This window comes from Dendrobium catenatum, unplaced genomic scaffold, assembly GCF_001605985.2.
Source record: "Dendrobium catenatum unplaced genomic scaffold, ASM160598v2 original_scaffold_109250, whole genome shotgun sequence".
Lineage (NCBI taxonomy): Eukaryota > Viridiplantae > Streptophyta > Magnoliopsida > Asparagales > Orchidaceae > Dendrobium > Dendrobium catenatum.
Window position 1 is genome coordinate 192506 of NW_021427685.1, and position 12907 is coordinate 205412.

The 12907-nt window shown below is 32.1% G+C and overlaps 1 protein-coding gene across 1 annotated transcript; it reads right to left on the minus strand.

Moving 5' to 3' along the window:
* Positions 1 to 2970: 2970 nt before the first annotated feature.
* Positions 2971 to 11445, minus strand: LOC110110207. Its single transcript, XM_020841587.1, has 3 exons — positions 11100 to 11445; positions 10057 to 10883; positions 2971 to 3048 (listed from the first exon to the last, which is right to left on the minus strand). Exons 1-3 carry the CDS (start codon positions 11443 to 11445, stop codon positions 2971 to 2973), a joined length of 1251 nt encoding a protein of 416 aa, XP_020697246.1.
* Positions 11446 to 12907: the final 1462 nt, after the last annotated feature.

Consider the following 12907-nt stretch of genomic DNA (forward strand, 5'->3'; position numbering starts at 1 on the left):
AAATGTGTTTTTGTATAAGGTACCACTATCATATCAACCTATAACTAGTATGCATGTACTTATAAAGTCTAGAACATTCAGATTGAAAGAAACATTTGAAACGGTTACACTTTAATGCAAACTACCATCCATGTGAATGTTAAGCATGCAACATGAAGCAGTATGAAATAATAATGTATAGATAAAACCATTATTCTTGTTTTTTTAATTTAGAATACAAATTTGGGTCAACTAAAAATGTAAGGTGGATATGCTTCAACACAATAGACCTTAATTTATACTCATTCAAATACAGGTATAAATATATTTGCATATTGTATTCTAACTCCATTTCTCTTGTAGGATTATAAAAGATATTGCTCCTCAAAGGAAGATAAACCATTTCTTTGTGTTTAAGTATATACCATTAAATATTTATAACTCTTTGTTATACTCGATATACATATATTCTAGACACTTTCAGTTGACATTTGACTTTATAGTTAATGAAAGCTTAAATACATTTTAAATATTGTACTATAAGAAGAAAATAAAAGTAGAAAATTAAAATGAAATGCAATCCTGCATGCAAGAACTAAATACTGTGCATTATGAAGATAAAAGTGTGACAACATTCTAAGCCATTGCGTTGAAGAACTTAACATCATATTCTAAGCCATATGATAATAAACTTTAAATTGCGTTGAAGCACTCAACGACACATTCTAAGCCATATGGATCAAAGGAATGTATGCCTTCCAAAATGACTCAAGCGTATGCATAAAACACTTATTAATTTTGTTTTAGTATTTATTAACTGACTTGGCATATTAGGTTTCAGTTAAAGAAATTTAGTTTTGTTACCTTGAATTTAAGTGAGATGATTTAGGTAATTTGGTTTGATTTTAAAGCTTTAATTTTAATTTAAAATTGTCTAATTTTTATTTTTACTTTAATTTATTTATTTATGATTTATAATTATTTACTTGAATTATTAATAATTTAATTAATCCCCTCATAATAGAAGGAAACTAGGTTGGGTTTTTATTAATGATATAAACATCAAATTTTCATATGACTGACACCATTGGTTAGTGATAACCCATGGATCAATCCTTGAAATTTTGAGATTAATTAGAATGATAATTAATTTTAAATTAAATTTTTTTACTAATGATTAATTAGAGTTTATTTTAGTTTGATTTAATTTTAATTAAATTTGAGGGTTAATTTTAATTTTCCTTGAATGTAGGAAAGATTTAGAGTTGTTTGGGGTATTCTTTTTTTTTTAAATAATATTTCTTTAATTAATTATAAAGATATTTCAACCCCAAAATAGGGTTTGGCTATTGGGTTTAAGAGTTTACTTACCTAGTAAACATTAATAAAAGTGAAATTAATTCCTAGATTTCATCGTTTTAATAAGTTTACTAGGTTTGAGTTTTATTCCTATTAGATGTAAGAAGAATTTTCTAAATTATGTCTATGTTTACTAGACCATACCCTAAATTATTCTTCTAAGGTGTCTCTAGTATTCAAATTAGGTTGCAATTAATGTTTTTTAACACATGCACAATGTAAACAAACCAAAAAATTGGTGATTAAATTCTCTATTAATTGGGTGTCATGAATTTATAGAATTTTAGGTGAAATAATGACATATGACTTTGAAAATTCAATCACAAAGATTGGGTTCATCATATTATTGAGGAAATTAGGGGACATCCCCTACTATACTCCATCCAAATTTGAGCCCATATTGACTTATGAATATGGATAATTTAATGAAAAGTAATGGATGTTAGAATATAAGTTAATCTTTGGCCATGCATCAAAAAGTTCTAATTTTATTTTTAAATTTTGAGGACATTATCCTAGTTTTGTAGTGGCCTTATATGGAATATTTGGATAATTATGTGATATATAGTGATTTTATTAAATTTTAGTTAATTTCATTTATTTTATAATTAATTTTATAAATTATTTAAATGACAGCATGGTGGTAGCCAACTAATAGCTATGCAGGTACATGTGATAGGCAAGGATTAACTAGATAGAATAGAGGCTATTTCACTTAACCATGTAAGCTTCAAATCTTAGATGTTTTTTATGGGTTTTGGATAAACAGTTCAATTTTCTTTTGCAGTTTAAAAGATGTGAATCACGTGATCCGTCTAATAAAATCTACATTTTTTATGCCAAGACATGCTTGATGGATAATCTGAATTGCATGTTCTTCTTTAAATTTCCTTGAACAATTTTCATTTGCTTTGTAAGATCCACTACCATCACTGGGAGGGTGCCATATCATCTGGCACTCCACCACACTGGGGAAGGAGAAAGTGAGTAATGTAAAGGCTTCTCTCCCTTACTGTGGAAGCAGAAGGAGAGTTGCTTTTGAGTAGTGTATATCCCAAAGTGGAGGACTTCGGGGAGTGAACATAGGTTAAGGTTGATTGAATAACTATAAAAATCTATTGTGTGCATTTTCCTTTTTTTTTTCAAATTTTACTTTTCTTGCAATTAATTTTGCTTTGGTGAAAATTTTATTTTAGTATTTCATTGTGTGATTTAAAAAATTCATCACCAATGTTGCAATTTTTATCAAATCATTTGCTTATGCATTTGTTTAGTCAAGTTATCCTATTTTAAATAAGAAAAAAATTCAAAAAATATAACTCTTGTTTATGATTTATTTTTAATATACCAATTCAACCCCCCCCCCCTCTTGGTGCATCTCGTACTTTTACTTTTATTTTTCATGAGTTGATGGTTTAACTAGGGTTAACTAGAGAACTTAAATATATTTTTAGGAACTAAAATGAATTATTAGTGAATTAATTATTACTTGGAACCATAACGCTTTGATACGTCTCCTTAAGACCTTTCTAATGAGCCTAAGATCACCTAAATTTGATAAGCATGTGAGAAGATATGATTTTGTCAAAGTTTTCCTAATTTTCTTTTGAAATTAAATGCCTAATTATCCAGTCAGCCATGCTCTTTCCACTCGACGTCGTCAGATTGGCGAGGAAAGTTTAACGGTTGACTGGTTATGCAGATTAAACCCTGACCATCAGATAAAAACAAGAACGATTAGGATTTAAATTAACCTGAGATCGTGGGATAATATCACAGCCATTGATTGATATCAACGGCTGTGATTACTTCTTCAACCTACCACATTTCTTCATACTCGTATAGCTTGTTTGATGTGATCTGAGCAATTCCACTGGATAATTCATAAGAAATTTTATAGGAAGGATAAGGGTAGTAAGGGCTTTCAAACCATCAGATATTGCTTGATCTCCCTACCTAAATAAGATCTTGGGAAAGGATTCTAACTGTGTAGAAATCCCCAATGAATGGATTTTTTGTTAGGAAGCTTAAGTGAATGATTGCAAAGATTTTTCCTTCAGTCGCCAAGGCTGGAGGATCACCAAAGGTAGAACTTTAAGCTGGACATGGAAGGGTTTCACCAAAGTTTGCTCAAACTAGTAGGTAAAGGGACTAGGAAGTTAAGGAATGGTAGAGGAAGAGTTAGGGAGCTCTACGAAAAGTTTTGAAATGTTTGGGATAGAATGAATGTGTCTAGGTTGAGGTTCCGTATACAAATACCTCCCAAAAAATGGATAGATGGGATCAACCAGGCAGGCCATCAGATGATTTCCAACGAGAAGGGGATAACCTCATTGAGTTGTCTGAGCTCAATGGAGGAGAGCCTAAACCTTGGTGAAGCTTCAACCAAGGCTCATGAAGGGGGGACCACCGGAGTTTATTTTCCATTTGCTCCGGCCGTTGTCTGTCACTTGTTGGGTCAAGCTAGTCTATAGAAGGTGCTGGAGACTAGAGGAACTAAACTATGAGTTTAATTAGGTATAAGGTAGCCAAATTTATTTGGGTGGCTTGGATTGACCCAAACCTATATGGTTTGGGTAGGTTTGAGCTTAACCTAGGTCAAGACAGGCCATGAAATAGATAGAGATAATAGGTGTGGTCCTAGTACACCAAGTCATATATTAAATATGCCATGAAGTGGCCTGATTCCCTCATATGGCTTGGTCAACCCTTTTTTGGACACATTGGGGTCCATTTGGATTAGATCCAGGTTAAGTCAGGGGCTGGGCTTGGTATGAAAGATGCATTGGGTCTAGGGGAACCCAATACAAGTGCTAAGTGGATCTGAATTTTTTTGGGCTAAGAAATGGCTGAATTCAAAGTTATTTTGGAAGCTTTGGACCAGTCCAAGTCTTGACCCAGGTAAACCCAAGGGTTGGGGTATCCAGGGCAGAGCATTAGACCTAGAGCAACCTAATGAAGGTGTTGGTTGGGTATAATTGATCTTAGGTTGTTAAATAGTTCAATCCAAGGTTATTTTGGCCACTTTGGGTTAGCCCAATCCCTAACACAAGTTTACCTAAGGGTTGGGTCGGTTAGAAGAGGTGTATTGGCTCAAGGGGAACCCAATACAATCATTGGTTCGATCCAATTTTGTTTAGAATGGAAGTTGGCATAAGGGGGACCACTCTTTGGAGACTTAGGTCAGTCCAAATGGCTAACTAAGTGAGCCGAAGGCTTAGGTCATTACGAGGGGTCTCTTAATAACCCACTGGGTCACCCTATGGGCTTGAATGTGTTTTGAGTGGTCTTGGTCAAAGGGTTTTAATGGGTTAAGGTGTATGGAAGGTTTGGTCAAACTTGGTTGACTTATTCAACCAAGTGGACCTGGGGTCAAAAAATGGGTTCATTGAGTTCAAGTGAATCATATGAACTCAATGGAAGGGGTACTAAGGCATGGGGAGGTCATTTGGTTGGAAATGGATGTTTAAACCCATGAGTCACTTTGGTCAGTCATGGTTGGCTAGTAACCTAGGTTAAACTAGAGTGTTGGTTTGGGTCCAATATATTCCTAAGTGCATTTAGGATCCATTGGGATAGGTTTTGGATGTTGTGAGGGAAGATAATGTTGAAGTTGGGGGAAAAGGCTAAAAATACCTTTAAAGGGAATTTAGGTCATTTTGACCCCTAGTCAACACTAGGTCAAACTAGGTTTTTGATGTTGTTGATAAACATGTCATGAAAAAGGTCATGAGTTTGGTTGGAGGGTTTGGAAAGAGTCATAGGGTTAAGTTCCACTGAATAGCAAATTTAGTGGCATAAGTTGTAAATAACTAAAGGCTTTATAGCCTTTAGAAATCAATCTAGTGTTTGGGGTTAGAGACCTACAAATTAGATAAAACTTGGATGGTAGGTACTATATAAATTTTATATAAATAAAGAGTTCATAGACCTTATATCAGATGCCAATTGACTGGGTTTCAAGGTGCTAGAAAAATCACCTAGGAAGGGTTTCAGGACCTAGGTCCTTAACACTATGATTTTGGTTTGGATGTTAAATTTGAATTGGAATTTAAAATTGGTTGTATGATTTTTTATCATCCGTAACTATGAAAATTAAATTAATAATTTAGAATGATTCGTTATGATTTGAAATTTGATTGAAATTAGATTGGAAGCTGAATCAGGGATTGAATTTGAAGGATTTGAGTTTGATTGGAATTGAATTGGGTCTTACATGGGACCAATATGATTAGGAAATAGAAATCTTCCAATATTAGGTCATCAAAAAGGAATCCAAATGGGTCCTAATGACCTCATACATAAATGATCTCAATAATAAAACACGCACACATAGGGTAGTGAGAAAATAAGTCTTAGATTTTTTGAACTTATTGAATTGTACAATCTAGATCATACTATAAGATTAGTTATTTTTAAAATGATTTAAAATGACTAATTTAATAGTTAAAGTCTTTGAATTAATTCTATCATATAATCTAGATCATACTGTAAATTTTATTTAAAATAAAAACCCTAGTTGATAATAAAATTTATGTAAGTATTTTAATTTTTTTTTAAGCAGATCATATAGCAAGATGAAATTTATACAACATGATGTATCAAAACAAACATAATTTAGTCCCCATGATTATTCAAGCAAATTAAGATTTAAATTAATTTGGTAGATCATGTTATATGATGTTGATCTTACTATAAGATAGGCGGACTTAAAAATCATCATCCTAGAGATCATCATGTATAAAACCTTAGTTTTTTAACTAACCATACAAAATTATGTGAATCAAACTTGAAGAAAGGAAGAGAAGATTTTTAATCATTCTGGAAATCATCCATGTTATCATAACATAATTGAACTAATCATATTATATAGTAAACTGATTGTACTGTATGATCGGTATATAATTTTTGAACATCCCATCCCAAGATTGTTCCATCATACTCAATGTTATCTAATTTTTGAACAAATAGCATTGCACAATCCTCAATTGTATTATATAACCCATTTAGCAGAATTGAAATTATAGAGTTTTCAAATACCTTATCTAAGAAGTTTTTTCTTAATTATCTCTAAGAGAAACTTTTGGCTTTTAAATAAATTATGTGAGAGCACAGTGGGAGAACTTGGAGAGTGAAGAAGGTGAAAACAAGTTTTTTGATAGGGAGAAATTGTGTGAGGGTTTTCACATAGTTTCTCCAAGCAAGCTTATACGTTGATTTCTTCTCATGGCTTTATAGATTTTCTATGAATACTCTAGGAAGAAAAGCATCAAGGACAACGGTCAAGATTCTCTTCCTTAATTAGGAGGGTAAAAAAGTAATGAAAGGAACTCTACCTTCACCAAGAGGGCAAAAAATCTTACAAGTTTGATGGTTTCACCAAGAGGATGAATAGAAGTTCCAAGGAACATTGCCTCACCAGGAGGATGAAAAGGATTCTAGTTTTTTGCTATGGTGGGTTGGTTGAAGTGATTTTTGTAAGGGCTTCTTCACCTTGTTGCGGCACTAAAGAAGACACACTAAGAGTTAGTGTAATATCCAGAGAAAAGGACTTCATGTAATGAATGTAGGTCATTATTTAACTGAACCACTCTAAAATTCTAGTGTATTCATTCAAATCATATTTATGTATTTTATTTTTTTTCACTTTACTTTTCTACATGTTATTTTGTTTAAAAATGAAATTTGAAAATGTTGTGATTGATATTAGATTAATCTAATTAAATTATCATCATCATTGTGATTATTGTTATTTTTATTATCTTCTACATTAGGTGATCAAAATACTTAATTCTTATTTATGAAAATATAAAAAAAAAATTCTTTCTGTCAATTTAAAAAAGAAATTAGATTCACCCCCGTTGGAGTGCTTATAGCTATTCAATGAGGCCTAACACCCTCCATTGAACTTTTAATGGATATCAAAGATTGTCTCACAAGTAAGATTTTCATAATCTTGAGAAAAATGACCCATAACACACTTAAGAAATTGAAACCCTATGGAGGGTTAATCAATAACTCTTCCACCACTTTTTGCCATATTCTATTTGATTTTTAGAAGATAAACATCTCTACTTTCTTGTAATCTATTTATATTCTCAAATGGCATATGATTCAGAAGGGATACTCCACAACTTTTAGATTTGTTATTGGAGTTAATGTGGAAACACCTTTCACTAAATAGAGTAATGAGAATAGAGACTTAACTCAACTAAATGCTAAGATTATGTGAGACTATTGATAAGTATAAAAAATATTATGTTTTATATAATAATTTATGAGTGAAAACATGTTGTTTTCATTGTGATTGTACATGATAACATAAGAAAGAAGCAAATTTTTAAAGTATGGTACAACACAATGGCGTCAGATAGAATATCATTATGGCACCATCATTGACACCACCAGAGCACCCAAATAATGACGCGACGGCAGCTAGTCTCTATTTGACAATGCCACTGCGTCATAGGCATCAATGTCACAAAGCCCAATATACATCTAAATAGCATTGTGGTGCTTCATTCATGTGCAGCTTAGCTAAGGGAGTGCTATCAGGATGTCACAGAGATCAACCATCAACGCTTCCACGGTGCTATAGCTATAAATGTTCATGCCACAGTCTGCTAGCAAAGTGTCATGTTGATTCATTAAATAGTGGGTCCATCTCAGCAAACGCCGCATCAGATGAAACCCTTCAACACTAATGCATTAGTTAATTTTGGGCGCCATGACACAAATGTCTTGTTTGCCACAGTGCTATAATCCATTTTCTATATTTATTTATAAATAGTTTGTATGTAATGTTAGTTAAAGAGTTCAATCACTTATTTAATTTTAGTCCTTATTGTGCTAAACTGATTTTTCCATAGGAGTCAAAACTAAGGAGATTTATAGAAGTTCTAAATGCATTCCATTAAAGAATTTGTCTTGAGCTTTTTGAATTAGTTTTGTAAGCTCTATGAGGAGTATAGAAGAGATTATTAAACCCATTTGGTGATATATTTTTATTTTGTGTAAATAATTAAAATTAATATGCTTCACTTATTCTTCATTTCTGGGTAATTTCTTTAGGTTTGGATTGATGATGTAAGCAAAATATGGAGTACTAATGAGTTCTCTTCATCAAAATTTTCATGATACCATGCCTTCATTTAATACACATAGTAGTCATATATATATAGTTAATATCAGGTGTAAATTAGAGCCTATTAATAGGAAAGTAGGCACAACCAGGTATGTTTAATTGGTACGATGCAAGCATATGCATAGTGCTTGTCATGTATCAAATTTTTAGAGATGAATTATCATTGGGGAGTTCTAATAGTACTTATTTTGCTTACTCTTCTATTATTTTTCATAGGTGATAAATTATGGGAGTTAATAGTGGTATTGAGGTTGGAAGGGTTTAATATATCCTTTGTCTCTTTAAGCTTCTTTGAGCGGCTGTGATTCATATGCTCTTAATTGCATCAAAATAAAAGAAAATCATCTAGAAATATTAGTATTTATATTCCATTAATAAAAAAAATATCTAAATATTATTTCATTTATTTTTTTATTTTATAAATTAAGTAATTAATTCTCCTCCAAAACTTATTTTTATTGAGTAGGATAATTGATACAGTTGAAGTAGGCAGTACTAGTATTTCTAATTAAACATTCTTTCTTGTGGTATCAATACTCCACTCTATAACTATATTACTTAATTCAACATGAATACTTGCATATATTAAGTAAGTTTTTTAAAAATTTTATATCAAAGAAAGCATAAGCATTATTTAGGGAATGATAAAGCCCTCTATCATATTCAAAATTCTTTATATTACTCCACTACCCATCAAGTTTTTGGCATAATTGTCGAGGAAGAATTAATTTTAGTTAGAATTTACTATTTTATTAAATTAATTACAAAATTAGTCCTGCTATATATATTTTTTTTAATTTTAATTTACTAATTGCAAATCTATGGTTGCATAGTTATAAGATATAAAGGGGTGGAATAGTTAAATTTTGATTCTTAAATTAAGAGAACCCTTTCTAAAATTAGAACCACCAATTTTTTTTTTTTTTAAATGGCTAACCCTATTTAAAACTTAGATCATTCTAGACCTCTTAAGGATTTTCCAAACTCTTTAGTTTATGGAATTCACCAAAGTATAAAAAATATCTGTCATCCAAAGCAAATAATTTTGAATTAAAACCTACAATCATTTAGATTATATAAAATTCTTAGTTTGAGAGAACTCCCATTGAAGACCCTAACCTATATTTAGTAAGTTTCATAGAAATTTTTGTAACATTTCAGTACAATATTATTAGTGATGATTCCATTAGACTTAGATTATTCTCATTCTATCCTAGAGATAGGAAAAAATATGGTTAAAATCCTTACCTTAAAGTCTGTTACCATATATTAAGAGTTGGCTCATAAATTTCTTGGAAAGTATTTCTTTTTTTTTTTAAGAAATGGAAAATGCATTAAAAAAGGAAATAACAAGCTAGTCAAAGTAAACCTAAGGAATCACATTCCTCCTTCAAGCAAAACAAGAATGAAGGAGGAATATCTTCAAAGCTAATGTCATCCCAAACAAAAGAACTCTTTAAAGCCAAATTAGCACAAACATCCGCTAATTTTTTACAATCTCTTTTAGTATAAGAAAACAATACTTGGTTGAAATAAAGAAGGAAAGACAACTTATCCTCAATGCACTTACTAACCTTCCAAGTCTTCAAAGCTGATTGAAGAAGTTCTATAATATTATAGTTATCTCCTTCAATTATGATTCCTTGAGCTTCAAACATCCAGTCACGGATGATATTCTTCAAATAGAGAACCGCCAACAATTCAATTTGAGCAATGTCCCAATGCATAATATTTACACCGAAAGCTATAAGAAATCTTCCTTTCTCATCTCTTACAACACCACCAAATACAGCAACATTATTTGATAAAATAGAAGCATCTACATTTAATTTAATCCTCCCGGGTGGGGGAGGATACCAAGAGCAAGACAGCTTTCGCTGGTTAGTATCCAATTTTTCTAGTATATGATTAATAAAATTGCTGACTGTAGCTGTAGAGACCACATTTGCTACCAAAGAATTGATTGAGTCTTCAATGCCATCATGAATCAATTTACATCTGCTTTTCCACACAAGCCAAGTAGTAGTACAATACATATTAGCAGTGAGAGAATTCTTTCCTACAAGCTTCTTTAAAACTTCCAAACATTCATGTAGATTGTAAAAAATAAGAATTTTGAAGCCCCAGCTATTGAGCATTGAAATCACTTCATGTAGCTTCACGCAATTTCCTGTAATATGCCAATCGTTCTCATCTTCTTTACATCCCCTCGGGCAACCTGAGAAGTTACTCACTTTCCTTCTAACTAGAAAATCATTAGAATGAATGGCATCATTATACAGCCTCCACCAAAAAAGCTCAACCTTCGGTATTAATTTTAATTTTTTCATCCAATTCCATATAGCACTACCTCCATTTTTATCATACATTGCTTGAAATGCCAAAGCAGCACTTGACTTTCCTGAAAATTTAGAATTGAGCTAAATAAGATCAAACCCTCTATCGGACTGAATTGGAATTTGAGTAATAAGTTTCACCAGTTGCTCCCTAAATATTTGCTAAATATGATCAGTATTCCACTTTTCTTCCAAAATAAAATAACGAAGCTTGTATTCATTTGGTTCCAAATAGTTAACAAAAGTTGGCCACCTTGCTATACATTTATCTAAAATCCAACTATCAAACATCCAATTGATCGAATTTCCATTATAAACATCCCACCTAATAATGTTTCTAAGATAATGAGCTCCCATGGTGATGATCTTCCACGTTGGTGACAAATCTCTTTTCATTGGAGTAATCCAGACATCTTCTCCATACTTAGCTCTTAAAATTTGGTTCAGCAAAGTTGATGGCTTCATACAGAAATTCCATGCCAGCTTGGCCCGTAGAGGACCTATTCTTGACACAGCTGAGAATAAGCCTCTACCTCCTTCCTCCTTGGTCTTGCAAAGCCTATCCCATGAGGCATAATGAATACCTGCATTCCCATCTTTCTTTTTCCACAAAAAGCTTCTACACATTTTATCAAAGTCTTTTAATTACTCAAAGGAACAAGAGAAATTGAAGTTAATAACATAGGAAGAGAGAGGAATGCTGATTTAATGAGAACCATCTTTCCTTCCAAAGAGATGAATTTTTGTCCCCAAATGTTTAATCTATTAGCTGCAACTTCCATAAGCTTAGAGAAATCCGAAGCTACCACTCTCCTCATGGTCATCTTCACACCAAGCTAATTCAACTTCTTAACCACCTTAAAATTAAGAAGATTGGAGGATCTCTTTTTAATTCTATGATTAGTATATTTTCTAAAAAGAATCATAGATTTACCCTTGTTAACTTTCTAGCCCGACCATAAATAATAGTTATTAATGATATACATCAATTCCTTAATAACTTTCATCTTGCCTTCCGAGAAGATCAAAATAGTGTCCTCATAAAGCAAATGGGTCACTCTAGGAGCCTTGGGAGAAATAGAGATCCCCACATCCCCTTCCTACCATTTTGTGCATCTGATAGGACTTGGGAGCATAGAATAAACAAAAAAGGGGATAAAGGGCATCCTTGACTAAATCCACATTTCCCTTCAATCCAATTAGTTTTCCTTTCATTGATCAAGATGCAATATTTGGGATCTAAGATGCATTGTAAAATAACCTCCTTAAACTTACTAGGAAAGTTAAAGTGAGAGAGCACTTGCCTCAAAGCTTCCCAACCCATACTATCATATTCTTATTCCATGTCAAGCTTGATTGCCAAAAGTCCTTTCCTAGCTTTAGAATAACGAAATTTATTGAAAACTTCTTGTGCCAAAAGAACATGATCAGACAAAGAACGACCTTTGATAAAAGCAGCTTGGTCCACCGAGATTAATTTGTGAATCACCATCTCCAATCTACTTAAGAGCATTTCTGCAATAACTTTATAAATGGTCAAGCATAAGCTAATAGGTTGATAATTGGTTACCTCTTGATGATTTTGAGTCTTCGGAATCAAGACTATAAGATTTCCTTTCCATGACATGTGCATATCTCCAGAAGACAAGAATTGGCTCACTGCTAACCAAACATCATCAGCTATCAGTTTTTATAAATGCTATTATAAAAATGTATTACTTCTTTTACTTAGTTAGAAAGAGAACCTATTTATGAGAGTTGGGAGAGATTTAAAGAGATACTTCAACAATTCCCTCACCATGCCTTACCTGATTAGTTGATAATTTAAACTTTTTACAACAAATTAGTATGATCCCTTCGAGCCATAATTGATGGTGTAGCTGGAGCTTCTTTTATGTCAAATCCTTTTGAAGAGGATTATGAATTAATTTAAGAAATGTTAAAATATTATTTTTATTGTCCTGCTGATAGGGTGGATCCTAAGAGAGTGGTCAGAGTTCATAAAAATGATTCTTTATCAATTTTGACTACACAAGTTACAACAATATCATAGAAAATGAGCACTTTAGTCTTAAATTTTGATTTATCT